The 27414-nt window shown below is 50.6% G+C and overlaps 9 protein-coding genes across 9 annotated transcripts; 5 read left to right on the forward strand and 4 right to left on the reverse strand.

Moving 5' to 3' along the window:
• Window positions 1-1107: 1107 nt before the first annotated feature.
• On the forward strand, window positions 1108-3195 carry VTN77DRAFT_8247 (uncharacterized protein; the record flags this gene model as incomplete). The annotated part of the gene is made up of 1 exon (XM_069424724.1): window positions 1108-3195. The coding sequence occupies one exon, from the start codon at window positions 1108-1110 to the stop codon at window positions 3193-3195; it is 2088 nt and encodes a 695-aa protein (XP_069281009.1).
• A 770-nt stretch (window positions 3196-3965) lies between these two features.
• Window positions 3966-5998, reverse strand: VTN77DRAFT_8248 (uncharacterized protein; the record flags this gene model as incomplete). Its single annotated transcript, XM_069424725.1, has 4 exons — window positions 3966-3976; window positions 4076-5331; window positions 5394-5563; window positions 5630-5998. 4 exons carry the CDS (start codon window positions 5996-5998, stop codon window positions 3966-3968), a joined length of 1806 nt encoding a protein of 601 aa, XP_069281010.1.
• A 292-nt stretch (window positions 5999-6290) lies between these two features.
• Window positions 6291-8277, forward strand: VTN77DRAFT_8249 (uncharacterized protein; the record flags this gene model as incomplete). Its single annotated transcript, XM_069424726.1, has 6 exons — window positions 6291-6333; window positions 6389-6436; window positions 6490-6575; window positions 6636-6740; window positions 6798-7832; window positions 7891-8277. 6 exons carry the CDS (start codon window positions 6291-6293, stop codon window positions 8275-8277), a joined length of 1704 nt encoding a protein of 567 aa, XP_069281011.1.
• Window positions 8278-8948: 671 nt separating this feature from the next.
• On the reverse strand, window positions 8949-11213 carry VTN77DRAFT_8250 (uncharacterized protein; the record flags this gene model as incomplete). The annotated part of the gene is made up of 3 exons (XM_069424728.1): window positions 8949-10336; window positions 10392-10502; window positions 10562-11213. The coding sequence occupies 3 exons, from the start codon at window positions 11211-11213 to the stop codon at window positions 8949-8951; spliced, it is 2151 nt and encodes a 716-aa protein (XP_069281012.1).
• Window positions 11214-11602: 389 nt separating this feature from the next.
• Window positions 11603-17202, forward strand: VTN77DRAFT_8251 (uncharacterized protein; the record flags this gene model as incomplete). The annotated part of the gene is made up of 3 exons (XM_069424729.1): window positions 11603-12088; window positions 12150-16574; window positions 16636-17202. 3 exons carry the CDS (start codon window positions 11603-11605, stop codon window positions 17200-17202), a joined length of 5478 nt encoding a protein of 1825 aa, XP_069281013.1.
• A 360-nt stretch (window positions 17203-17562) lies between these two features.
• On the reverse strand, window positions 17563-18603 carry VTN77DRAFT_8252 (uncharacterized protein; the record flags this gene model as incomplete). The annotated part of the gene is made up of 2 exons (XM_069424730.1): window positions 17563-18481; window positions 18566-18603. 2 exons carry the CDS (start codon window positions 18601-18603, stop codon window positions 17563-17565), a joined length of 957 nt encoding a protein of 318 aa, XP_069281014.1.
• A 935-nt stretch (window positions 18604-19538) lies between these two features.
• VTN77DRAFT_8253 (uncharacterized protein) lies at window positions 19539-21038 on the forward strand (the record flags this gene model as incomplete). The annotated part of the gene is made up of 2 exons (XM_069424731.1): window positions 19539-19948; window positions 20006-21038. The coding sequence occupies 2 exons, from the start codon at window positions 19539-19541 to the stop codon at window positions 21036-21038; spliced, it is 1443 nt and encodes a 480-aa protein (XP_069281015.1).
• A 699-nt stretch (window positions 21039-21737) lies between these two features.
• Window positions 21738-22811, reverse strand: VTN77DRAFT_8254 (uncharacterized protein; the record flags this gene model as incomplete). Its single annotated transcript, XM_069424732.1, has 1 exon — window positions 21738-22811. The coding sequence occupies one exon, from the start codon at window positions 22809-22811 to the stop codon at window positions 21738-21740; it is 1074 nt and encodes a 357-aa protein (XP_069281016.1).
• Window positions 22812-23598: 787 nt separating this feature from the next.
• On the forward strand, window positions 23599-27328 carry VTN77DRAFT_8255 (uncharacterized protein; the record flags this gene model as incomplete). Its single annotated transcript, XM_069424733.1, has 2 exons — window positions 23599-24121; window positions 24186-27328. The coding sequence occupies 2 exons, from the start codon at window positions 23599-23601 to the stop codon at window positions 27326-27328; spliced, it is 3666 nt and encodes a 1221-aa protein (XP_069281017.1).
• Window positions 27329-27414: the final 86 nt, after the last annotated feature.

The raw sequence follows: 27414 nt of genomic DNA on the forward strand, positions 1-27414 counted from the left end.
CATCTTATCGTCTTCTTTGTTATCAGCCACTGGTCCCTGATGGGGCTGAAAACCCCCGGCTGGGGAAGTCCTTGCGCAATGCAGGCACCTCTGCAAGGCCCAGGAACCGAACTTCCAATTGGACCCATCGGGCGATAGCACGGCTCACTGCTGTCTCCGCTCGTCGACGATCAACCGGAGTGTAACCGCCAATAATAATAATAATAGACCCCTTCCGAGCTGTCACTAACCCGCTCCAGCATAGCAACTGCACGCCGTCTCGTGTGCTTCACAACATGACCATGACCAGCCGGTCCAGAAGGTGCCTGTGCTTGGGCCGTTGAGGTGACAAATCTTGTTGGTGTGATGAATCCTGCTTGGTTCTCTCATTGTATCCAATAATCCATTGGCATTGGAGAATGGAGGAGACGCTAGGGAGTGCTCCCCGGTCCGGCTCGTTCGCCGAGGAACCGCATCAGGGGTTGGCGGCTGGCCTGTTCGCCTGATGCTGGATGCCACGATAAATGTTCATCTGCAAAAGGGACTAGCCTACTGGGCAGTTCGATCTCTGTGAGCTTGCAGCAGTAGTGCGCGTTCCCCAGCTCCATCTCACTGGGAAGACTAAGAGTGCCCCTGGATCCAAGACAAGGATCAATCCGATCCACTGCGACCGCGCATTGACTTCGAGCAGTTCTATCGCGTTCCTCGATTTAATTGATCGCGCTATTGGTGCAGGTCCCGCCTTAAAACATTTGTGTTTCCCAAAGTGCATGTCGTTTGTTGATAAGTGGCATCCCGACAACTGGATACACACGTGCTTTGCAACGCTCGAGAGTCGGGACGTTGCTTCTTTTTTGTTTCATTATTTATCCTGTGTCTTCCTATCAGTGTCTATTTCTCAATATCGATCTGAATGCTGGCGGATATGTATCAGCCTAATTCCTAGTTATTTCTTCTCCCTCTTTCACGGGTCAAACTTGACGTCCCTAAGGATCATTATTATTGTCTTGGTCACCTCCAACTGGGTCGCAGAAAACGTATGGCTTAGAATTTCAATAGAGACGGCTTCCGCTATTACGACTTCATCGACTGCACGGTCAATGGTACCTTCGGATTGAAGCATCAATCATGGTTGGCTTGAAGAGTCTCTTCAACACCGGCGCTTCCCCGCGTTCTGGAAAGAACACGCCAGGAACCCCCGCATCGCAAGACCGGAGTCCATTGTCCAGTGTGAACGATGTCTCTTCCGCTTCATCTGCCGGGCGATCTACTCCCGGGGCCACGTCGCTTTTCTCCCCTGATTCGAAGCGTCCTGCTCTGCTCGGCGTCAATCATCACTTCCTTGGGATTGAGAGGCAACTTGAACGACTAAACGACCAATTTCACTCCAGACCCCTGTCCTCAATATCCCAGTTCCGTTACGATCCTACGAATTCCTGGACAGCCCGACCTCCAAGGCACGTCGATGTCATTGACGCCTTGTTTTCGTCGCATCGTTACCGGATAGGCTCGAGGTCATTGTCCCCTACGACCCCGTACAATGAAGATGTCGCAGATCGTAACCTACATCATCCCCCGGTGCAGCGAACCACAGAACGAAAGGCCTACTCCCGGAGATCCGTGATATACCAAGAAGACGTCGCAGATCGGAACATTGCGAGTTCCAGCTCGCTGTCAAGTCAGAAAGCTTGGAAACCTCAGTCGGGAGCGGGTCCAGAATCCATGCGTCGCGGCCAGGGGACTCTCAACGTGAGGAGTAGAAAGCTACGCGGTGCGCCAAGGACTACCTCTTACGAGAATTTACATCATGAAGACAATTTCGGGACGAAGCGTTTGAGCAGAACCGAGACGAGCCTACGGCCGCAGGTCTCAGCGCCTGATCTAACAGGTAAACGTGGCTTTCGGAGGACTCTAGTTACTTCAACTTCTGACAGTTCCGACATTTCAACGCGGAATGGGTCGACAGAGAGACCCGACGAGCAGTCTATCAATGAGGATTCGAACAGAACCCAGACTCGAGATTCTGTAGCACCAAGTTCAAATGTCTCTGTACGAGACGCCAACACGCCAGATTCCTCTCGACCGGTCTCTCGAAAGAATGTGCGGGACCTCTCGATAAATACAGAGCTGGCATCCTTACAGAAGCCTTCAATCAAAATAGAGCACTGTGCAGCTCAAGAACCAATAACCAACCATCGCTCAATCGCGCAGAATGCCAGTATCGCCGAGATTGTGAACAGTCCATTACCAGATGCGAGTCCCAGTCCCGTCACACCACAGCCGTCACCCAGCTATAACGTCGATGAGATAATGAATATGTTCAAACAGGCTTATATTACCACCCAAGCGGCAAGCCCTGAACGTCCCACTTTTGAAACTTTGCAAGACGCCATAGTCCGCGAAATCAATTCTCACGATGCATTTCGCCGCGTCCCGGTTCCTGACCCAGGGCCCCCGTTTACCCCGCCGGCGTCCCAGGAAGCCTTCGACGAGGACGTACTACAACCCCCTCCAGGGCCTTCAAGATCCAGCAGGAATCCAGCTGAAAGGGAAAGTCAATTCTCAAAACTTATCCGTAAAGGACCATCACTTCGAAAGAGAGGGAAGAGTTTCTCATCAACAAATAATCTCAAGAGCCATGAAAAAACGTCCAAGCGAGAATCTCAGTCTTCCGCCGCAAAAAGAAGGCATACATATGCTCAGCCTCCTTCGGCTGATTTGATTCAGGCATTCCGATCAAATGATCCGGGAACAACTGAGGCAGCTACCACGAGGCCTCCAGTCCCCCAGGTTGAAAGCCAACATCAACGGCCCTTTTATAAATATCACCTGAAGCGGAAGTCTGACCCGGCTCCACCCAGCCCAGGCATTGGGGAGTTTTCCAAACTACGAGCTCCTCAGCCAAATAATCAGAACAATCGGCAGTCCCTGGTTATTGATATGACATGGGGCAACAGAGAAGACGCGCGACCTCATCATCATACAGAGCAGATAACAGCTGTCGACGACAACAACGTCACGTACATCCTGAATGCGACAGAGCCTCTCACCACTCCCTTCGAACTCATCACTGCCTCCCAGAAAGCCAGTAAGGGAAGAGGCGTCATCGAACGGCTCGAAGTTCACCGATCACGAAGTACGCCTCCAGTTCAAATGAGCAAACGACCCATTCCGCTTCGGGGAAGTAGCCTTCACATGGAACAACCAGAGATATGAGAATGAGTCCTTGCAGGCTTACGCGAATGTTATTCTGGCTCTGGCTGCTTCCAAAAGCGTTTCCATTCCTTTTTTTTTTAAATTCTTTTTTGTCAGTTCTCTACTCTCATCTTCTGTACTGTACAAGCTCAAAAAAGAGCCTTTTATTTCTCTTTATTTCTGACCTTGTATTTTCGATGTTTTTACCCATCTATCTGTGCTGATAGAGAGATGCTTCTATCTTCCTTGTCTTGCTTTGTCCATCCATCTATCTCCTTAGGTGGATACCTGCTTTCATATAGAAACATATTTTTATTTTTTTTTACACAGGGGACGAAGGCCATCTTTCCCTCTTTTTCTTTTTCTTTTTCTTCTTCTTTTTTTTTCTCCTTTCTCACACACAAGCATAGAAGAATGGATCAAGGGACACCGGACTAGGAACTGTGGGGCATACTGATGTTGCTGCTTATTTGCTGCTGCTGCTGCCGCTGCTCTTAACTTTGCGAAAGTTCATGAACTGACTCCCGGGCCTACATACACTACACCGTAGCCTGCCTAGCCTGCCTAACCCTTTCCTTTCCTTTCCACCTACTCACTCCATACCTATGGCCGTGGCCAAAGCAAAAATTCCCATTCACCCCATTCATTTGTTTCCTGCGCTTCTAAGCGACAGACAAAATATAACAAAAAAAAAAAAGAAAAATCGTAGCTTCATTCGCAAGGTGTAGGTAGGGTAGGTAAGTAATGATTTGATTTGGTTACATGTTGATAGTTTATATTGCTCGGTTTGTTTAGTAGGAGCCTAGTGGAAGCAGCCGAAGTTAGTGAAACAGCTCATCGAAGGACACTGGGAGATGAAACGCAGGAAAAAATGTAGAAAGGGGAAGGGGTTTTGACTTACGTCCAAACATGCACCACTTCTCGGCCAGCCTGCCACAGTGCGGGTTGGTGCATTTGGTCACGCCCGGCACAATACCCTCGGGCTGGTCGAACGGGATGCAAAGCGATTTGGCGCCCATGCTAGGCGCGCGCGCATCCTGGGGCTCGCCGCTGTCTTCCTCTGCTTTGCGAGCGCTCATCTCCTTGATCTGGTCCTCGCAGGCTTCCGTCAGGCAGTGCGGGATCAGGCAGACGTTCTTGGCGTTCAGCGCCGGGACAAAGTCGTCCCAGTTGGTGATGAGCTTCCGGTGAGCACGGAATTCTTCGTCGGCGCGCTTGAAGAGATCGTTGTGGATAGTGTCCAGGACTGCAGGGACGGCGGTGGCCAGTTCCGGGATCGGGATGGTGAATTTGCCCTCCTTGCCTGGAATGTCACGACGGGCGGCGGTGACAAAGTTGCCCGCCGACTCACCGGGACCGAACTCGAGGCGGAGAGGGACGCCTCGGAGCTCCCAGTCATTGAACTTCCAGCCAGGAGAATAGCCCTCGCGTTTGTCACTCTCCGCGCGAATTCCAGCAGCAGTGAGGACATTCACCAGGTTATCGATTTCATCATACAGCTTCTTGCGCTCCTCGTCCGTCGTCTTCGCAGTAATACCGACCGGAACGATAATCGTCTGAATCTCCGCAACGCGAGGTGGAAGAACCAAACCGCGGTTGTCGCTGTGGATCATGACCATGACACCGATGGTACGGGTAGAAAGACCCCAAGAATTCTGCCAGACGTACAACGGCGGCTTCTTCTCCTCACCCTTGGCAGAGGGATCCTCCACCGTGATGCCGAACATCTTACTGAAGTTTTGACCAAGGCAGTGGGATGTTCCACCTTGGATACCACGGCCGGTGGCAGGAATGTATCCCTCAACGGTAGTAGTATAGTAACCACCCGCAAACTTCTCCTTTTCCGTCTTCCTGCCCTTGACGACTGGGACGGCAAGGAGATCCTCGTAAACATGCGCATAGTGATCGAGAATTTGCAGAACCTCCTCTGCAGCACTTTCCTCCGTCAGATGCGCAGTGTGGCCCTCCTGCCAGAGGAATTCTCGGGTTCGTAGGAATGGCTGAGGATGCTTGAACTCCCAGCGGACGACGGAGTTCCACTGGTTCAGACGAAGAGGAAGATCACGGTGGCTTCGGATCCACTTGGCATAGTATGGGTACATGACCGTTTCTGACGTGGGACGAATTGCAATCTTCCTTTCCAGAGGAGTCGAGCCTCTGAAATAACGTCAGCTATCTTCTTTGGCCTTATGGAATAAATTTTTCACGAGGAAACGTACGCATGAGTAACCCACGCGACCTCAGGGGCAAAACCTTCAATGTGATCCTTCTCTCTTTGCAACACATCCTCCGACACGAACAAGGGGAAAGAGCAGTTTTTGACGCCCATCTTTTTAATTTTGTCATTGAACCAGTTCTGGATGGTCTCCCAGATGAAATACGAAGCGGGCTAGAGCACATACATCATCAGTATGGTGTAGGACAAAAATCGTCAATGGCAAGAACAGATGCCTACCTTGAGAATAAAGCATCCAGACACATCGTAGTAGTCCAGCATGTCTCCTTTAGTCAGGACTTGCTGGTACCAGCTTGCGAAATCATCTTCTTTCGCAACATCTATGCCAATGAGGGCAGCCCCCTCCATCTTCTTCTTAGGCGCCTTGGAAGGGGCTTTCTTGGCCTCTGCCTTCAGTCCCTTGCTGGACTCCTTTTCTTCCCTTTCTTCCTTGTTCGCTGCCTGTTTTGCTATTTTCGCAGCCTTTTTGGCGGCGTTCTTGGACATCTCGCCCTCGGGGGCAGCCTTATCTTCGGCGGGGTTTAGAGTACGGTCAGGCAGCGTTTGCGCGGCGCCTTCGACCGGCTCCTTTGCGTCCTGGCTCGACATTTTTGCGGAAAAAAAGACTATACAATTTCTCAAGAGCCTTTCTTGTACCGGTGAAATTTCAAAGAACAGGGACGCGCTGGTGACTCAGCGCGAAAGTGGGTTTCGAAAGAATGGCTGTTTTGCGGCTCCCGCCTTCGTTAAAGTGGGATGTCTATTCAAATTGCAGACCGCCTTGGGGCGGCAGAATTCTTAGCGCCACACGCTTTCTCAACTGTCCCGCAGGAAACGCCTGGAAGTTCAGAGTCGGAGCTTCGAAGACTACACACCCCTCATCTCCAGCGTTGTCGCAACGATGGCCGGCATCTTTGAACAGCCGCGAAATGCGGGCACTCTATGTGAGTCCTTTACTTAGAATGACTCACCTCGACTGATACTGACGGCTTCGCACAGTTCTCGGCGGGCAGAAAATTAGCGGCGCCGATGTACGGGAACAAAATGGTTTGTGGAAGGCATAGGTCTGGGCTTTCATCGATGTGCTAATATCTATGCAGTGCTTGCGACACAAGCTATCGCCAATGTGGTCAAAAGCTCGTTCGGTCCCTCTGGTTTGGACAAGATGATGGTGGACGACATCGGGGTAAGACGGTTATAATAACCTTTTACGTACGGTTTCAATTTTGTTGACAAATATGTGAAGGATGTGACGGTTACAAACGATGGAGCCACTATCCTGAGTCTTTTGGATATCGAGCACCCCGCTGGCAGGATCCTGGTGGATTTGGCTCAGCAGCAGGACAAGGAGGTACTGCTTAAACGTCCTTCCCCACCTGTCATACTTCCCCTACTGATCACGCTTTAGGTTGGAGATGGTACTACATCTGTCGTCTTGATTGCGTCCGAACTCCTTCGGAGAGCGAATGAGCTTATGAAGAACCGGATTCATCCCACTACGATCATCACGGGCTACCGACTAGCTCTTAGAGAAGCCGTCAAGTACATGAACGAGAACATCAGCACGAAAGTTGAGAACCTGGGCCGGGAGAGCTTAATCAACATCGCAAAGACGTCGATGTCCAGCAAAATCATCGGTTCAGATGCTGACTTCTTTGCCAATATGGTTGTGGATGCCATGTTTTTGGTGAAGACAACGAACCAGAAGAACGAGGTCAAATACCCTGTGAAGGCCGTGAACTTGCTCAAGGCCCATGGCAAGAGTGCTACGGAGTCGATACTGGTCAAAGGATACGCTCTCAACTGCACCGTTGCGTCTCAGGCGATGAAGACTCGGATAACAGATGCGAAGATCGCTTGTCTGGATATGAATCTGCAGAAAGAGAGGATGAAGCTTGGCGTCCAGATCACGATTGATGACCCCTCGCAGCTTGAGAAGATTAGGGAGCGGGAGTCCGGTATCGTCTTGGAGAGGGTTGAGATGATCCTCAAGGCCGGAGCCAATGTGATCCTCACCACGAAGGGTATCGATGACATGGTACTGAAGTTGTTCGTCGAGAGGGGCGCCATGGCTGTCAGGCGGTGCAAGAAGGAAGATTTGAGGCGGATAGCGAAGGCTACTGGAGCTACCCTTGTGAGCACGCTCTCGGATCTGAATGGTGACGAGAAGTTCGAGGCCTCGTATCTCGGACACGCCGAAGAGGTGGTGCAGGAACGCATTTCGGATGACGAGTGTATCCTTGTGAAGGGAACCAAAGCCCACTCCTCCGCGTCAATCATTCTCCGAGGACCTAATGACTACCAGCTGGATGAGATGGAGCGTTCTGTTCATGACTCCTTGTGCGCCGTGAAGCGAACTTTGGAGAGCGGTAGCATTGTTCCGGGAGGTGGTGCCGTGGAAACAGCCCTTCACATTTACCTTGAGGAGTTTGCTGTGACGGTGGTATGTAACCCTTGCCCAACGTCTTGGTTTCCCTTCTCTGACCTGTTTCGGTTTCTAGAGTTCTCGGGAGCAATTAGCCATCGGTGAATTCGCTCAATCCCTCCTTATCATCCCCAAGACTTTGGCCGTCAACGCAGCCAAGGACTCTTCGGAACTTGTCGCCCAGCTGCGTGTGCGTCATGCCATCTCCCAGCGTGTTCAGGAAGGCGACGCCAACGAGGAGGAGAAGGCCATAGAAAAGAAGAAGACGTACCGGAACTACGGACTCGACCTGACGAAAGGCCGTGTGGTGGACTCACTCAAGGCGGGAGTGCTGGAGCCCAGCATGAGCAAGGTCAAGCAGCTGAAGAGTGCGGTTGAAGCGTGCATTGCCATCATGCGGATTGACACCATGATCAAACTCGATCCGGAGAAGAAGGCCGAGGATGACGGACACGACCACTAGAGAAGACAAGGAAATAAACTGAAATTCATCTTAATTCAAGAATAGCATTCAGCAGAGGAATGATGAGACAAGAATATAATCTTTTTTAAATTTCAATTAAATTTCAACTGTGAAAAAATACAGCTTATATCCATATCCACTAGAGTTATTTGTTGAATCCTAGCTTGGCAGATTCTAGTAATCAAAAGCACTAAACTATCCTCAACCAGCGTAGCCGTGACCTTAATGGTCGTGGCTCTTCTGATCAGAGAAAACAAGGGCAAGAAGCTTTAAAAAATCGTTTATTCATCCAGAACACTATGAACCTACTCCCCTTAAAAATTGTAAACGCCAGGCACCATAGTTAACTCATCGAATGCCGAAATTATTTATTGCAGATACAGTACATGCAGTCATCGTGACACCATGCGAAGGAAGATGTGATGTGACCATGAATGAGTTTTAGTTCAGCTGACACAGAGACAAGAGACAAAGAAAGATAGATAATAACTCCTACAGAACAGACCCGGGATCGATGACAACGCCATGCTGTTTGAACGCCCAGAGAAAGGAAAAGGAAAGAAAAGAACGCCACGCCATGCTAGAATTTTGATGTTGTGATATGAAAGGGGGAAAGAAAAAGAAAAAGGGGTATGAAAGAGGGTAGGCGCCATGCAGTTATCGTAAAGTCGTCATTCTTCCTCATCACTATATGAGTCTGGTGTTTCAGCCCATCCACTGCACCATCGTCTGCCATCAGCTTCGCTAGCCCGTAAATAGCGTGCATCGGGTCCTTCACGCCAGCATCTAGAGCTATAGTCATCGCTCACAGTAACCAGCTCACCATTGACTGTCCATGAGACAGCAGAAACTTCTTTCTTGTGAGCTCCGACTAATGCGGTACCTGTCTGATAGATGGGGATGGTGTCTTCCAGCCTTCCAGACAGACCGACTCCGGAATTCGTACGACGAAGGCCGGTTAGAGAGGCGTTTGGACGAATATCTGACGAAAGATGGTCAAGTTTACTGTTAGACTTTGCGCCAGAGTAATATCTTTCGTCGGTAGGAAACAAGATTGCACAATGATCACTGCTGCCGACAGCAAGCATTTCCTCCTTGTCGCCCCGAGCTGGTCGAACAGCGGTTTTGACGTAGAAAGAGGAAACTTGCAGACGGGGATGACGGAATCCGTACAAAGGTCCGAGACCTTCTTTGTCAGGTCCGCCTGAGCGTCGCGGGCAAGTGCTGTTCAAGACCAGCTCTGGAGCGCTTCCAAGAACCAAATGCGAGGTGGAGTACGCATACACGGTCGAGTCCCGGCAGAGCGTATATAATCTCGACCCATCCCCACTCAAGGCCATCGAAGTCACTCCGAAAGCTCGGTATTTCACATGGCTGTCAGGCTCTCGAGTTGTTGAGAGAGGAAGAGGTCGACCCCGACGGATGTTATAGGCAGTGCGCAAGTCCCAGAGTCTCACGCAGGCATTAGCTTCAGAAGCCGTAACGAATAGATTCTCACGGCCAGGATTAAGGAATGTTAGCGAAGTAACTGTGACGTCTGCACGCCCAACTTGGGGTTCAGACTTCTCGGACTTTGATGTCCGAGACATCCAAGCATGAGCACCGTGGATGGTGTTTAGTGCTTGAGGGTACTTCATCTTAGGTGATGGAGCTGAAAGGCCTTCGTCTGCATCTGATGCAAGAGAGCACCGTACCTGCAACGAAGGATTCTCGTAGCCTTTGCACCTTAGATCCCAGATGTTGACATTGCCATCTCGACTGCAGGTTGCAATGACTTTGTTGTTTGACGCGGGCTGGAATTGAACTCGCTTGACTGAGGAAACATGGTTGGACAGACAGTAGATCGGCTTCTGGGTATTCATATCAATAATTAATGCCGTTTGATCCCCCGACGCAGTTGCAAGGAACATATCGTCCGAAGAAAACTCTAAATCCATGATGGCATTAACGTGTGGGCGGAAGGTCAGATATGCCTTAGAGAAGCCGTTCTTGTCCTCTTTTGCCGAGTCTAAAAGGCGGATTCCTCCCTCCTCGTCTCCAACAGCGACAAGAGAATTGGCTTGATAAGAAGTCAGTATCAGTAGCTAGAAGGTAAGAAACTCGGGATTACTCACTATGGCAAGACGCAACGCAGAAGGGAAGCGCGAGACGTTCCCCAGCGACGCTGACACAGGGATGGAGGTCATCTGGACGAGAATAGAAATTGCACGTTTGATCTTGCCAGCCTGGAGGTGGAAGCTGTTAAACGATGCTCCTTGTATACGGGGAGGGCTTAAGAACAAACCAATGCCGTAGTTGGATCGATGAATCACCCGATTCATACGCCCAGAAATACTGCGCAGACATAGCTCTCCAGACGTCCCCAGTGCTATGGATCGACGCAAAGGCTTGACTGATGGGACCTCGTTCGCGATGTGTCTGGCCTTCGGTTCCTCAACTCCAATTGGGGAACCAAGCTCAATCTCCTCGACGGTCTTCTCCAGAACTCGATCATCGTCGTCGACGGCAGCTGCGACGCGGACCTTTCTGAGAGGTGACGATTGTTGCGGAGATCCTAGCGATGAAAATGATAGCTTTCTCTTTCTGCTTGGTGTTCTTGCAACTTCAGCGAAAGGGTTCTTGGGAGCTCCATGCTGTCCACCATTCGACGGCTTCGTGAACGCAGGACCCAGTCGGTTCAGGGTCGGAGAGCTAATCTCCCTCAATGCCTGCCGATTTGTCCTAACATTGCTGGTGTTGTTTGCAGCATTGAGGGCAGATCGCGGTGTGAAAAACCTTTTGAACGAACGGGGAGTCACTGGTGGTGGCCTCTTGGGCTTGCGTCGAGCGCCAGCCTCCGAGACCACTGACGGTGGAGACGATGGGATCTCTTGAGACGAAGGGAAGTGAACGGGATCTGAACGTGGTAGCTCAGTGAGACCGTGAGAGTCTTCCATTATGCATGGGAGGATGACAATGGATGCTCTGCATGGACAGAGGAGCGAAAGAGTGAGCAGAGCAGAGCGTCCCAGCCCCCGTGGCAGATAACAGAAGCATGGCGGGACCAGAACTATGAGAGCGGAGCACGTCGCGGGTCTCGCGGGCGTGTCGGCGTGCTGTTCGTGCCTGTTCGTGACGCGATGCCTATTATTTTCTGGCAGGCGGTGAGTACCTTGCGTCAGGTAGATACGCTAACCCCGCAGCGGAAGGCGGTCAAAGATTGTGCTGCTCTCTCCGCCTGAACATTTTTTGAAATTTTTGGCTGCCCGCACTTTTCCCGCATGACTGAAGACGGACAGAGCAGCTTGGGAGCTTTTTCTCAGGCTACTCAGATCTTTTGTCCAATATGGCGCCAGTCAAGCGCAAGGGCACCGCTGGAGAGGACTCCGCTACGAAGAAGCCTCAGAAGCGTGCTCGAGTTGGAGCAGACGAGAAGAAGAAAGATCACAGCAAGCAGAATGGCAGAGCTTCCGGGAAGGAAGTCTCGAAGGAGCCAATGCGCTCAGAAAGCTCTGGTCTGAAGAACTCCGAGCTTTCAGTTGTTCGCGACGAAGAACCGTCTTTTCCCCGCGGCGGTGGAAGTGTTTTGACTCCCCTCGAGCGGAAACAAATTCAGATACAGGCTACCCGCGACGTGCTCTTTGAACAGAAAGGTTCTGGGAAGGCAGTCGATGGCCTCGAAGATGAAGACGCAGATGACGATATTGAAATGGAGGATGCCGACAAGGGGGCTTCCAAGACGAAAAAGACCCGTAAGGCAAAAAGCAAAAAGCGCGAGGATCAGGGAACGTCCACCAAGCAAGGTGTGCGCATTGAAGGCCTCAGCTTCAAGGTACATATCCCAGAGCATTCCAGATATGGAGACATAGTTCTTAGGCTAATTTTTTTTATAGCGCATTGTTCCCGGAACCATGGTATTAGGTCAGGTCTCCAGCATCAACGCCCACGATATCGGTCTTGCCTTGCCCAACAATCTTACCGGCTACGTCCCGCTTACGTCGATCTCGAAGGGTTTGGACCAGAAGATCGAGAAGCTACTGAATGAAGAAGAAGAGGACGAAGAGGAGGAAAGCGATGAATTGGAAGAGAATACCCTGGACCTGAAGGCGTATTTCCGCCTGGGTCAGTATCTGCGAGCATATGTCACCTCCACGGGGAGCGCGGCCACGGATACTGCGGCAGCCAAGAGCAAAAAGAGGATCGAGCTTTCAATCGATCCACGACAAACAAACTCTGGGCTTTTGAAATCTGATCTGGTTGAAAACACTATTGTCCAAGCTTCAGTCGTGAGCGTCGAAGACCATGGCCTGGTCATGGATCTTGGCCTAGAGGAATCTGACATAAAAGGTTTTATGTCTTCCAAGGAGGCTGATCCCGAGGTCGATTATTCAAGCATCAAGGAAGGAACCGTGTTCCTGTGTATCATCACGGGCTTCAATGCCAGTCGAACTGTCGTCAAGCTTTCCACCAACCTTCGGACCGCTGCATCAATCAAGAAGTCCCACTATCTAAGCTCCGCGCCCACGATCAATTCATACCTCCCAGGAACGGCGGCAGAGATTCTCCTTACCGACGTCTCGTCCAACGGAATGGTCGGGAAGATCATGGGCCTGTTGGATGCGACTGTCGATCTAGTGCATTCTGGCGCAAACTCGGGAACCGTTGACCTTACCAAAAAGTTCCATAACGGTGCAAAAATAAAGGGCCGGATCATCTGTACTTTCCCGGCTGCTGAGCCTTTGAAAGTTGGCTTTTCGATCTTGGATCATGTCCTGAAGTTCGCCGCTGCTGACCAGGGTTCGACTTCAAGTCCAGCTCCTGCCATAGCAGCAATCGTGCCCGATGCCAAGGTCGTCAAAGTCGATCCAGGCCTGGGACTTTACGTGGAGATTGGGTCCACGAAACGTTTGGGGTTCGTCCATGTTTCCAAAGTCTCTGATGGAACTGTTGAGTCCATTTCTTCCGAACAGGGGCCATACAAGGTTGGCTCCGTTCATGAAGCGAGAATTGTGGGCTACAACGCGTTAGATAATCTTTACCTCTTGTCCTTTGAAAGAAGCGTGATTGATCAGCCATTTATCCGCCTCGAGGACGTAACAGTCGGTGCCGTGGTCAAGGGGAAGATCGAAAAACTCCTGATCGGACCCACTGGCATGGAGGGAATAATCCTGTCGTTAGCGGAGGGTATCACTGGATTGGTGCCGCCGATGCACTTTGCAGATGCGCAGCTCCAACATCCCGAGAAGAAGTTCCGGGAAGGCATGACGGTCTCGGCCAGGATTCTTTCTGTTAACCTCGAAAAACGTCAAATACGATTGACCTTGAAGAAGAGTCTTCTCAACAGCGATTCCGCCATCTGGAAAGACTACAATGACATCGTGCCTGGAGCCCAATCTCCAGGAACGATAGTAAATATTCAACCACACGGCGCTATCGTTCAATTCTATGGTTCAATACGAGGGTTCCTGCCCGTCTCTGAAATGAGTGAAGCTTACATCAAAGATCCTTCGCAACATTTTAGGCAAGGTCAGGTCGTCAATGTCCACGCTTTAAGTGTGGACGCGTCTCTCGGGAAACTGGTTGTCTCTTGCAAGGATCCATCGACGTTCTCAGACAGCTACAGAGAGGCTTTTGATGAAATTCACCCTGGACTCCTCGTGACTGGCACTGTTTTTGAAAAATCAAGTGACGACGTTCTTCTGAAACTTGAGAACTCTGGTGTGATTGCTCGGTTAGATGCGCATCATCTGGCTGACAGCTCTGCGTCAAAGCAAAGCTCTGCCCTTGCAAAGATCAGGGTGGGACAGAAGCTGTCTGATCTGTTGGTCCTTGATATCAAACGAGCGCATCGACTCATCAAAGTGACAAACAAACAGAGTCTTAAGAAAGCACTGAAGCAAGGAGTTCTTCCTGCGAAATTCGAAGACATTCAAGAAGGCGCACAAGTCACCGGTTTTATCAGGAATATAACTTCACAGGGAATTTTCGTCGAATTCCTCGGTGGCCTCACCGGACTTCTTCCGAAGCGTCTTATCTCTGATGAACATCTTGATAAACCCGATTTCGGAATGCTCAGATCGCAGCCTATCTCTGCTACGGTTCATCAAATCGACGGGGACTTCCGGAGGTTTACGCTCACCATGAAGCCCGCAGAACGTCTGTCCTCGGAGTTGAAGGAACGGACAAAACCGGTTCGAGAGGTGGAAGACCTTATCACGAATCCCATCGATGAGAACATCAAGTCGATGGCAGACTTCACATTCGGAAAGGTCACAAAAGCCAAGATTGTCTCAGTCAAGGAAACCCAAATCAATGTCGTTCTGGCGGACAACATACAGGGCCGCATAGACGTATCTGAGGTGTTTGATCAATGGGAAGATATTAAGGATCGCAAACAACCTCTGCGTGTCTTTCGAGCCAAGCAAGTACTCCCGGTCCGAATTCTCGGAATTCACGACGCCCGTAGCCACAAATTCTTGCCTATCAGCCATCGCATCGGCAAGTATCCAGTGTTCGAGCTTTCTGCTAAGCCAAGCTTTATCAACGCCGAAGATCCTAATCCATTGCGCTTGGACCAAATAAAAGTGGGTTCATCGTGGATTGGATTCATCAATAATATAACCGACGAATGTCTTTGGGTTAATCTATCGCCTAATGTGCGCGGACGGCTACGTGCTATTGACCTGACTGACGATCTGTCCACTTTGGCCGACATTGAGAAGAACTTCCCCGTTGGCTCTGCTTTGAAAGTCCGTGTCACGGCGGTCGACCTAGAAAAGGGCCGTCTAGATCTTTCAGGAAAACAAGGAGCTGCCAGTGAACTATCTCTTGACAAGCTTTCGAAAGGAATGATATTACCGGGAAGGGTCACGAAGGTCACGGAGAAGCAAATACTCATGCAACTCAGCGATACAATTGTTGGCGCAGTCAACCTCATAGACATGGCCGACGATTATTCCAAAATCGATCCATCAATATATCGCAAGAACGAAGTTCTCCGGGCCTGCATTGTTGACGTCGATAAACCCAACAAGAAAGTATACCTTTCGTTACGTCCATCGAAGGTTCTGAGCTCGTCGCTTCCTGTCCGAGATCCAGAGATTCAGTCAATCAGTCAGTTGAAAGTGAACGATATTGTCCGTGGATTTGTACGGAGAGTAGCTGACAACGGGCTCTTTGTCACTTTGGGCCACAATGTAACCGCCTATGTCCGTATTTCCGACCTGTCTGACTCGTACCTCAAAGAGTGGAAGGACGAGTTCCAGGTGGACCAGCTGGTGAAAGGAAGAATTATCTTCGTGGATCCAGAGGCAAACAAAGTACAAATGAGCCTCAAAGAATCTGTTTTGGATCCAAACTACAAGACGCCTATCACACTTCGGGATCTTAAGGTCGGTCAGATCGTGACTGGAAAGGTACGAAATGTGGAAGACTTTGGCGCATTCATTGTCGTTGATGGCTCTGCAAATGTCAGCGGTCTCTGCCACCGCAGTGAAATGGCAGAGCACCGGGTTGAGGACGCGCGGAAGCTGTATGAAAAGGGGGATGCTGTGAAAGCCAAGATTCTGAAAATTGATCTCGAGCAAGAGAAGATCTCTTTCGGGCTGAAGGCATCCTATTTCGAAGACGAAGACGAAGAGGATGCGGACAGTGAGGAGTCTGATGATGACCAGTCGATGAACGAGGCAGGTGGAGTCGATCTTGAGAGTGATGATGATAGCGATGAGGGTGTCACTCTACATGATGTAGAGTCAGACGGTAGTAGTGAGAGCGAGAGTGAAGAGAGCGATAAAGATGAGCGCATGGCAAATGGAAGACAAGGCGATAACGAGGGTCTTGACGCGGGCGGTTTCGACTGGACGGGAAATATTAACGACAATGACGCGGATATGGCTGGTCCGTTTGACTCCGATAACGAAGCGGCCACCAAGAAGAAGAAACGGCACCGCAAACCGGAAATTCAAATCGATCAGACGGGTGACTTGGACGCCCGTGGTCCGCAGTCCGTGGCTGATTACGAACGTCTCCTGCTTGGAGAACCAGATTCGTCGGTCCTGTGGCTTCAATATATGGCTTTCCAGTTAGAACTCGGAGAAGTGGACAAGGCACGAGAAATTGCGGAACGTGCCATTCGCTCGATCAGCATTGGTCAAGAGACCGAGAAGTTGAACGTCTGGGTGGCATTGCTCAACCTGGAGAATACCTACGGCAACGACGACACTCTCGAGGAGGTGTTCAAGCGAGCGTGTCAATACAACGACACCCAGGAAATCTACGAGCGGATGATCAGCATCTTTATCCAATCTGGAAAGAATGAGGTATGATTTCTCTTCTTCATGAGTTTATCTGTCAAGTAATCCACTAACACATCCACTACAGAAAGCCGATGAGCTCTTCCAGACGGCTCTCAAGAAGAAGATCTTCCATTCGCCGAAGTTCTACATCAATTACGCGACGTTCCTCTTCGACACAATGGCGGCGCCTGACCGCGGCCGTGCATTGCTTCCTCGTGCTCTCCAGTCTCTACCTTCTCACACCCATATCGAAGTCACTTCGAAGTTTGGCCAGCTCGAATTCCGGTCTCCAAACGGAGATGTGGAACGCGGACGCACAGTGTTTGAGGGCTTGTTGTCTTCATTCCCCAAGCGCGTCGATTTGTGGAACGTGCTACTAGACCTAGAGATCAAGATCGGGGACAACGAACAAGTTCGTCGACTCTTCCAGCGAGTTCTGGGAGTCCCCAACAAGTCCCAGTCGAAGAAGAACGGACCTGTTGTGGCGGAGGAAGGAAGGAAGAAGTTGAAGCCCAAGCAGGCACGGTTCTTCTTCAAGAAGTGGCTGGCGTTTGAGGAGAAACTTGCCGCTACCGAAGGTGGAAACGAAAAGATGGTTGAGGAGGTGAAGGCCCGAGCGGCGGAGTATGTCAAAGCTTTGCAGGGAGAGTGAAGCGAAATGACATGATTGATTCTCAGTACATAAAAAAAGTCCATCATAGCCACATAGATGGTGTTGGTGTTTTATTGGGAAGGGTCTGAATGTATGTACCTGTATATAATTGATGATGATTCCACGCATGTATCTTTACGTGTCATTATCCAAACAGATTCAATTGGACCGTTGAAGAATGTGCAGTATCTTTTCCAAGGTAGTAACCTTAAGCCATTAACCAAATTCCAGTTATGATGTACCTCGCTTTCCAATAGTTACCCCCAATATTATTCGAATGTCACATTCAAGGGAACAAGAATCCACATGGTATCAAGTAAATGTGCTCACTCCCAGTACTACATGCATGTACATTACTGCCTATTTTTGCCTCTTCTCCGCCATAAGTTGTCTGTACTGTTCAACGATGCTCTTCCGTTCCGCGGCGAGCTCCTCTCTTCGTCTCAGACTGCCTGCCGCAGCGGGCACGTTGGCGACATCAACTCCGGCACCACGACGCACTTTGAATACCTCCTTCGGTTTCGGCAACGACTGCGGTGGAGCCTGCACGACCTCGAACGGGTTGGCAGGTTTTGCGCGAGCGTTGAGCACCGCCCAGGGATCATCATCATCGTCGTCATCTGGATCTGCAGCATCTGGGTCATTGTTGCCTTTCCTTCTCTTCTTCTTGGATTTCCCGCTCTTCTTTTTCTTCGCCTTGCCCTTCCCTGCTTCCCGCTCCCATTCCTTCCACAGCTCCAGCTGCTCCTCCAGTTCGGCCTCTTTTTCCTCTCGTTCTTCTTCCTCGCGTTCCCGGATGCGCGCCTCCTCTTCGCGCCACTGCTGCTGGAGCCGACGCAGGCGTTTCTCGTGCTTCGTCACGCGCTCTTCACGGAGCTTGGGCAGGTCTAGCGATGAAGGCGGTCTATGCGATTTCTTAATTCCGGAGAGGGGCAGCGCCTGGTCGACCCGTGCCGCAAAGTCGGACAATTTCTCGCCTGGCATAATCTTGGGAATCGAGGCTCCTTCCTTCGCACCCTCGGTCTCTTCGCGTTTCCTCTTCTTGCTATTCTGACTGGTGGGTTGCCCGTCATCGAGACCGGATGGTAGCTTGCCCATTTTCTGGTATTGCATCAGGCGCTTAAACTCGCGAGGGGTGTCATCCTCGGGGGTAGCTTTTCGAGCCGCCACGAATTGTTTCTGCTTCTTCTTCTTCGCCCCATTCTTACTGTCTTTCCGGGTTTTGTCTTCACGGACGGGAAGCGGTTTTGCGACGACATTGGGTGGGAGGTCATAGACGCTGGAGAGAAACATTGTCAGTCCAAGAATTAATAAAGAGATATCATGTGTAGACTGGCATTGAGCTAAGTGAAAGATAACTTACCTCTCATCCTTCTTCCGTCTTTTGTGTTTGTGAGGCATCTTGATTGAATTTTACCCTGGAGAGCATTACTCTTATTTTTTTTTTCCTTTGCCCTGTCCTGTGGTTTCTAATCGCGATAAGCTTAGCTCCGGGAGCGATAGCGGATGGCCTCCACCGCCTGCCTGAACTGGAATAGTAATGTGATTTCACCAATAGGAATCCCTACGAAATCCTCTGCGCTGATTAACTGGCTACCAATCCTCGACCACGGTCTTAGTAGTACCTCCATAGTCTGGTTGGACTGCTATGTATGAATGGCCTGCAGATGAACAATGTGATCAGAGAGAGCTTAATCGCACAACGGTGAAGATGTGCATAACTCATTGTATAGCAGCTCATCACGTGCTTTGAGAATTCAATTGGTGGTGCCATGGTCCCCCGTGGATCCATTGAGCGGCATTATTGTTAACATTGCAGAACTCACGCCACTGGCGACGTAGCCAATTGACCGCAGCGTAGGAAGCCCGTGTGGAACGGCTGCTCCGCGGAGAGGATCTTCGAGGGTGTCGGCCTGTCAGAGACTCAAAAGGCTCCGAGTGCCAACCTTGAACCATGTCTCGTCTGATAAGTGAGCCACTTTGGTGTTGCTGGTGCCTGAGGATGGCACTCACCCAGTGGCTGTAGTGCCGTAAATATTCGCGCCTCTGCCCTTGTAGACACTCCCTAACAGGATGTGAGTGCTTCTATTACATACACCTGTATGTACGTACATTCGATCCTGATCCCGATTCTACAGACGGCAAATTATTGGCCACGCCGGTACTAGTGTTGATGTTGAAATAAGGATAACAGGACCCAGGCCAGGATCCACACAGAGCATCACCCCCCACAGACTTGGGCAAAAAGTTAGAATAGAATAAGGGAAGGTTCACTCGAAAAGTCCGTGATAGATTTGGATTTGCGCGGGATTCAGATCCGGGAGTTGGCCCGAACGATGCCATCGCCTACCCGGCGCTTCCGGTCTCAGAGTCATCGCCCTGATGACGGAGAGCAAGACTTCCAAGAACGGGCATCAGACACGTCCAATTCAGACGAGGCTCCACCAGATGCCCGTGACATCGACGACGAAGAAGCGGCGAGACTCCTCAAGTCTGACACAGAATGCATTGTTAGCTCGTTCGACGATCTCGAACTAGAGCAGCATGGGTACCACCCATTTCGATGGAGCAGGGTTCTGGTGAGACCGCTCCCTCTACTATGGTCAGTTCGGAGAAGAGCAGGCAAGACAATTCGACTCTTTCAGCCTGATGGATCCCATCTGGATGCTACGCAGAGGTCATCATCTCCTAAGTTTAGGAAGTTGCGTCGGTTCGCCTTTGTTCTCCTCCTGTTGTTCGCCATGCTGTAAGTCATCTCTCCTGCCATTCATACGTCGATGTTGCCATTGACTTCTTCTGCCAGAGGTGTTGTTCAATTCATCATTCTAGTATGCGGGGTGGTGCTCTCGTTCTTCCCAGAGGAATTAGAGCAGGCCTGGGATGACTCCAAAGGTCTGGCGCATTGGCCGACAGATGCGACGAGAGATATCGTACCGGTAGCATGCCACTCGCACAACGATTATTGGCGTCCTGTTCCCCTGTTCTCTGCTATCAATGCAGGCTGCATCAGTGTTGAGGCGGACGTCTGGCTGATCGATGAGGAGCTCTACGTGGGCCATTCGACCTCGGCCCTCACTCCCAACCGCACACTGCGAAGCCTCTATGTCAACCCTCTTGTGGATCTCTTGGAGAAACAGAATCCGTTAACGCGATTTCACCCCTCCAAAGACCATCCTTTGCAGGGTGTCTTTGACACCGAACCGTCTCAGACCCTAGTTCTGCTCATTGACTTTAAGACCAACGGGTCGGCAACGTGGCCCTATGTCGTCTCTCATCTGTCTCCTTTGCGGGACCGGGGCTATCTGTCTTACTACAACGGTGAGGAGGTAATCAATGGCCCCGTGACAGTGGTCGCGACGGGAAACGCGCCTTTTGATGTTTTGACATCGAACACCACCTACCGAGATATCTTCTTCGATGCGCCATTGGATCAGATGGTAGATGAAGATATGGAAATCACAGATAGTACAGAACATAGGCGTTCTATGAAGGATCACGGACAAGTTCACTCCGGCACCCCCAGCGTGATCGGACCCGAGACATACAATCCTACCAACAGCTACTATGCCTCGGTGTCTTTTAAAGAATCGATCGGCTTTCCCTGGCACTTTCACATCACCTCGGAACAGCTGAATCGCATCCGGGCTCAAATCAACGGAGCCCACCGCCGAGGCCTGAAGGCGCGCTATTGGGGTACTCCTAGCTGGCCCAGGAGTCTGCGAAACCATGTCTGGAGCGTACTCGAGCGGGAAGGTGTGGACGTATTGAACGTCGACGATCTCCGGAGTGCGACCACAAAGGATTGGCGGCATCGCTTCAGCGATTGGTGGTACTAGTCTTCGACACGCCTGCGATGCAGCATCTCAGCACTGTCGGGGAGTTATTTTGTATTTTATATTTTGTCTTTTGCTTTTCTTTGCATGGCATTCTAAAGATACATACTTTCCTGCATTTTTTGGAATCGGCGCTTTGGCGAAGTCAATCCTGCAGGGGCATATCTTGCTGATCATATTTCTCTAGGGGCGTTTTATCATTTGGCCTTTTCTTTTCTTTCTGTGATCCAAGATCCCACTTACTATCTATTCTACTATATTCCAATGTCTAGCTGCATTTTCTTCATGCACATACCAAGATACACTGAGGCATTTGAATAAGAAGATTTTTGTCTTATCATTTGGATAGTTCATCTATGTTAATGCCACTTATCCGTTGCTGGAATCATAGCTTAGACAGGAGACCGTAGGCGTCAGACACAGCCTGCCTGTCACAAATCCCCTCAATAAATCAATTGATATCATGTCATGACCAGTATTATCAAAGACAGGTTAATCAACAGGTTTGTCAGCTGTACAGATAGGTCGGGGTATCTATCTCTTGCATTTTGGGTATCGTTGGATCCATGCCAGATCTACCGAGGCAGAGTAATTTCGCCGCTCTGAGCATAGAACGCTAACTTACGATCAGATTCCAATGCATAATATACACTATTTCTTGTCTGTGCCTCAACAGAAGAGGTGGTGCCAGAACAGTTTCGACTATAAACAAAACAGAGCTTCCTCGCCGAATTCTCGTACCACACTACCTTCTTCACGGATTAGTTGGCCCAGCCAGCTCTGGGCTGTCTCAAAGTCCTTCGCCCCGAATTTCACCAGGACAAAGCCTGCCCGCACACGTGCTGCTGTCCAAGTGACCTTGTCGTGCTTGGAGGGAACAGATGATGTAGACGATGAGGATGACGACCAGTTTCGACCACCAATGCGAGGCTGAGAGGCGAATGTCTCCATAAAGAAGGACCCCAATTGGTCAAAGACAGGCCCGTACAGGATCAAGGTTCCAATTATACCATGAGGCCAGGTACGTTCACGGACGATCCCGCCAGTACTGATGGGATTGGCTGCGGATGCGCTCTCTTCTTCCCACTCTGCACCCTTCACCTCATTGTCGAGGATGATTGAATCTCGCAGCAATAGTCTCCGTTTCCCACTTGACTTATCCTCAGACCACACCTCGTTCCGCCCCTTCCAGAGCTGGAAATCCCAGTTCTCGCCTCGCGAGGTGCGACCCTGCGTTACCCAGTCCAGCACGCACAGGCTACTCCTTTTGTTTCCTGTTTGGGTCCCATCCACTGTGAAAATCTGCACTTGTTCGTATCGACTGTCCTTAAAAGGCGCAGATGGATCAGGGAGATAACATAGTGCGGCTTGACTTCCAATATGGACATCCAGCGTCTGTCGGCTCATGTCATCCCCTGCATTGCTCTCATGAAATCTCCCCTGCGCGCGAGGAGCTGTCTTGAATATCTTGGTGCTCCCTTGCGGCGTGGTCACAACCAGCCTTGTCCGGGGATCCAGGGTTATCGACACATCGATATGATCGCCGGGGAGGAGACCGCCGCCGTACGTCAGGAGATACAAGTGGACAGGTCTGGTGGCGCAATCACCCAGGACGGATGATTCAGGCGTGAAGCCCGGGGCGCGCGAGAGCAGCTTCAGCGGGTATTTGTAGGTCAATGTAGTCAGAGTTGGGATGGAGGGAGGGAGGAGCGAGAGAACGACTCTGCCATTGCCGGGGCTCGCGATGGAGGACGCAAACGGAGACTTGAGGATCATTTCTACAGGAAATGTAGAATGTCCTCGATTCGTCGGTTCCACCTATATAGGAACTCTACCAACGACATCCAGATGCGGTCAGTCATGATGTAGATCTAAGCTTGCGGGGCTCAAGGCAAGTTTCAATGGCGTCGATTCTCCGTGTACTGTATGTACTGTACATACAACGGAGGAAAGAACAAACACAACTATGGAGTTATTTCATGACATCAATATTAATTCTGCATTTATAGGGAGGAGATAGAGTATAGGCAGCCAGCCCATGGCAAGATAAGAAGACCCGCGTGACTTGCATCGACGGATACCCATCCAATGCGAAGCGGCCATTCATTAGGGCTAGGGCATGCACGGTCAGATGCTTATCGATACGAACCTTACCTAATGTAACGCCAACGACCCGCGCGGGTTGGCGGCGGCCTAGCGGGAAACAGCGAAGTCGCGTAGCCAGCATCAGGCGTGGTCGGCGACAATTTCCTGTTCTTGAAGCCTGGAGTTCCCCACGTCCACAGGCGAAACTCCCCAGTTTCGCTCCTCCGGTACTTACCATTCTCCAATTCGACCTCTTGCACCCAGTGGTGCTCCGGTTCGGCACTGACCCCCCGCGTGTTCACGAAGCAGACGCGCGCGACGCCTGCCATTCCCAGCGGCTCGAACAGTCATCACGCTGTTGCACCGGCAACAATCAACACTTTCTTCGCGTTACCAATCTCGAAGTCGATCTGTCTATGAAAAATTTCAGTTTGTGATCGAGCCTCGAATTGATCCCTCTCCCGTGCTTTGAGGAAGGATGGACGCTTCAACGGAGATCGAGGCGCGCTCCTCGAGCCTGCCAGCGGAAGCAGAACAGGACGGTGCCTCCACCAACAGAAGAAAGTCGGGACGTGTGATCCGAAAACCGGAGTTTTTCTCTGAAGGAGTCAACAGCATAAGAACCACTACTGCGGAGAAAAGGAAGCGCACTGACCAACGCGACGATGAAGTTGATCAGGAGGATGAAGACGAGGACGAGGACGAGGAGGACGCGTCTGAATCCGAAGCCGATGACGCTGAGGATGACGATCCTGACGAGGAAGAGTTGAGAGAGAGAAGACGAGCTGCGCGCAAAGCTTCTGCTAAGAAGAGGACAGCAACGAAAAGCAAAGGCAAAACGAAAACATTGTACACTGCAAAGAAGCCCAAGATCAATGGCGTCGGAAAGCAACTTGCCATTCGGTCTGCGACTAATGGCAAGAAAAAAGCGTCCTCCAAACAGAAAGAGAGAAAAGTCCCACCCAGGCCCATCTTCCCTGCGGCAGCAGAGGGTTTATATGGTACGGTTCCTATTCCTTTCTTTAGACAGACGCACTCCATCGATGCTGACATTCTCCGTGATAGCCGATATCTTCGAGAAAGGTCAAGCGGTCGATACTGTTATAGAGGGATGGCTCTCACGATATGAAAAAGATCCCACGGATGGCCTTTGTGAATTGGTCAATTTCGTTCTCAGATGCATAGGCGCGGATATCGCTGTGGACAGAACGGATATCACGGACGAGGATCATATGAAAGAGCGGGTGACGGACCTCCAAGACGCCCATATAGAGCAGGCACCTTCGGAATATCCTCTCATCTCCAAAGATAAAAAGTTCAGGGCTTTCCGATCGACACTGGTGGACTTCTGCAACTCGTGGATCGAGACCTTACATCGTTCCTCCCTTCTCTACAATAGCGCAGCTCCGGCTGAGAAATTCCACGTTTGGCTTAGTGTAATGTCGACTGCTCCCAACCGAGCGTTCAGGCATACTGCTACGGTCATGTCGCTAGCCATAGCCACAGCTCTATGCGATGTTGCCCAAGAAGTGACCTCGACAGTGTCCACCTCTCGAAAACAACTGGAAAGCGAGAAGAAGAAAAAGACGCCCAACAAAGGCAGAATGGGCGCAATACAATCCAGCATACAAGAGAGCGAAGAGAAGCTGGAGACGATAGACTCGATGCTGAAGGACGCTTTTGATACTGTGTTTGTGCACCGCTATCGAGATGTTGACCCGAAGATCCGTTCCGAGTGCATGGTCGCTCTAGGCCGATGGATCCAGGGCTATCGAGAGATGTTTTTCGAGAGCCAATATGTCCGGTATTTTGGCTGGGTGCTCTCAGACGCCTCCCCTCAGGTGCGTACGGTAGCTGTGGGACAACTTCGCCAGATCTATGAAAACAAATACAGCGTCGCTGCTCTGCGGTCCTTCACATCTCGTTTCCTTCGTAGAATGGTCGAAATGGCTACAAGGGATGTCGATATCGGAGTTCGTGCATCGATGGTCGAATTGCTCGACATTATACGGGAGATGGGATTGCTCGAAAATGAGGATATCGACGCTGTTGGTCAGTTGGTATTTGACAGCGAGCCACGGGTCCGCAAGGCCGCGGGTCGCTTCTTCGCTGCCAACCTCCAAGAACTCTTTGATTCGAATACGGAGGAGATGGCGGAAGATATTAACGAGGTCTTCGCGGATGAAGACGAGGAAGATTTCAAATCACCAAAACGGTCCTGGATCAAATTCAAATGCCTCGTCGACATTCTTCAAGCCTATGATGGTCAAAAAGACCAACAGAAACCAGATCGACCAATTGTAGGATCAATCGAAGCGCTTTCGGGTGCTCCGGTCGAGTCACGTTTCTTCCTGGCTACTGAGGCTATCTATCCGCATATGGAAGAGCTCGAGCAGTGGCAGGCCCTCGCAGGTTATCTGCTCTATGATCATTCTCAGATAACTGACTCACCGCCTCAGGACGAGGCCAGCAATGTTAGAAAATTTTATAAGCTTGAGGAGGGTCAAGACATCATACTCCTTGAGGTACTCGTCTGCGCAGTCAAGCTCCGGATCCTGGAAGTTGCCAAATCGGACATTGACAAACGGGGACGCAAGATCAAGGCGTTGACAGACAAGATACCGGGGTTGCAAGAAGAGATCGCCCACAACCTTGCTCAAATCATTCCTCAGCTGCTCAATAAGTTTGGTGCTGTGCCTGAAGCTGCGTCTGCTGTTCTTCGTCTTGAGCACCTTGTCGACCTCAACATGATACAAGATCTCCAGAAAGATGCGGCGGCTTATACTTCGTTACTGAACGAGATCAACAAGCAGTTCTTGACGCACTCTAATCAGGACGTACTCGCTGAAGCTAGCGTGGCTTTCCTTCATGCGCGAAGCTCTGATGAGATGAAGGAGGCAATGGAAAGCAAGGTCCAAGAATTATGGGACGATATGATCGATGCGTTCAGTACCTTGTCTCAAAATAAAGATGTTCAGAACGGGACCTCTCTCCGTTCAAATATCCTCACAGAACTGGCAAATACTGTCACGAGAATTTCCAATCTCGCAAGCATAACAGATTGCACCAGTGTTATGGAGGCGAGACCATCTGCCACATCCAAGAAACAAAAACAGGACTTGGAGCCACCATTCAATACTCTCATTCATCTCGCTAAGCGTGGTCTTCGAGATGAAGAGTCTGATGCGGATACAGCGAATCTAGAGACAGAGCTTGTGGTGAACAGCATCAAGTCTCTGCTTTTCTACTTCATGTGGAAAGTCCAAGCACTCACAACGGCCCTGAAGTCAGGCAATGCGCCTTATAACACTGCTTACTTTGAAGATCTGGCGAAACGTCGCGAGACTTTCGTCGTAACCCTCACAGCCATCATGCAGAAGCGGACGTCCATTCTGGACGACATTCGTTTCTCTGCGATTACCACGCTCTTGGATGTGCAGACGCTGTTCGGTACGCTGCGTCATATTGGAGCGACTATAAAGGGTGAATCTCAGACAGTAGACGAAGATGTCATTACTCAGACTCAGAATTTGGCCCATGAGATTGACCCAGAGACTCAAACGATTATTTCACGATTCCACGATATAGCCGAGCGGACCTTCGCGAAAAGGTCGAAGCGGGATATTGGACGTGTCGTGGAGGATGATGTTCCGCTGAATTCTGCTCAAGATCTGAAGGACATCCCGTCGGACGATGAAGAGGAAGAAGAAGACGAGGGCGACGACGTAGACGAAGCAGTGGCCAATGAGCGCCTCCGAGCCACCATCCTGGCTGAACAAAGGCTGTGTGAACTGACCGGAAAGATCGTATTGGCCATTATCGGGCGTGTTCTTGATGCTTCGGGGCCGCAGCGCGGGAAATTGAAGCAGAAATTACTGAAGAACAAGACTCGCTTAGGACATAACTACAAAGAAGTCGTCGCGTATCTTGAGGACCGGAAGGCCCGCCCTGCCAATAATCGTCCGACTCAATCGAAGGACAAGCAATCTAGCAACGCGACCGCCGGCAAAAACGCAGCTGCAAAGTCTAGTGAGAGAGTAGAGGAGGACGACGACGAGGAGGAACAAGAAGACAACCCCGAGGTCGAGGAGGATGGTGAAGAGGATCTGCGAGCAAGGGAGCTCATCGAGGAGAGTGATGACGAGGAGCTATCACCGCCGCCTCCGGACGAAGAGGGCGAAGATGAAGATGAAGTGATGGGTGATTAATTTATCGATCGGGTTTACTCTTGCTCTGTTTCTTCTCTCTTAAGGCGCTGGTTGCTTTTTCATGTCAATGTCTATTTGACGAGACT

Source organism: Rasamsonia byssochlamydoides (genome assembly GCF_041956645.1).
Source record: "Rasamsonia byssochlamydoides strain NRRL 3658 unplaced genomic scaffold VTN77scaffold_7, whole genome shotgun sequence".
Taxonomy (NCBI): Eukaryota; Fungi; Ascomycota; class Eurotiomycetes; order Eurotiales; family Trichocomaceae; genus Rasamsonia; species Rasamsonia byssochlamydoides.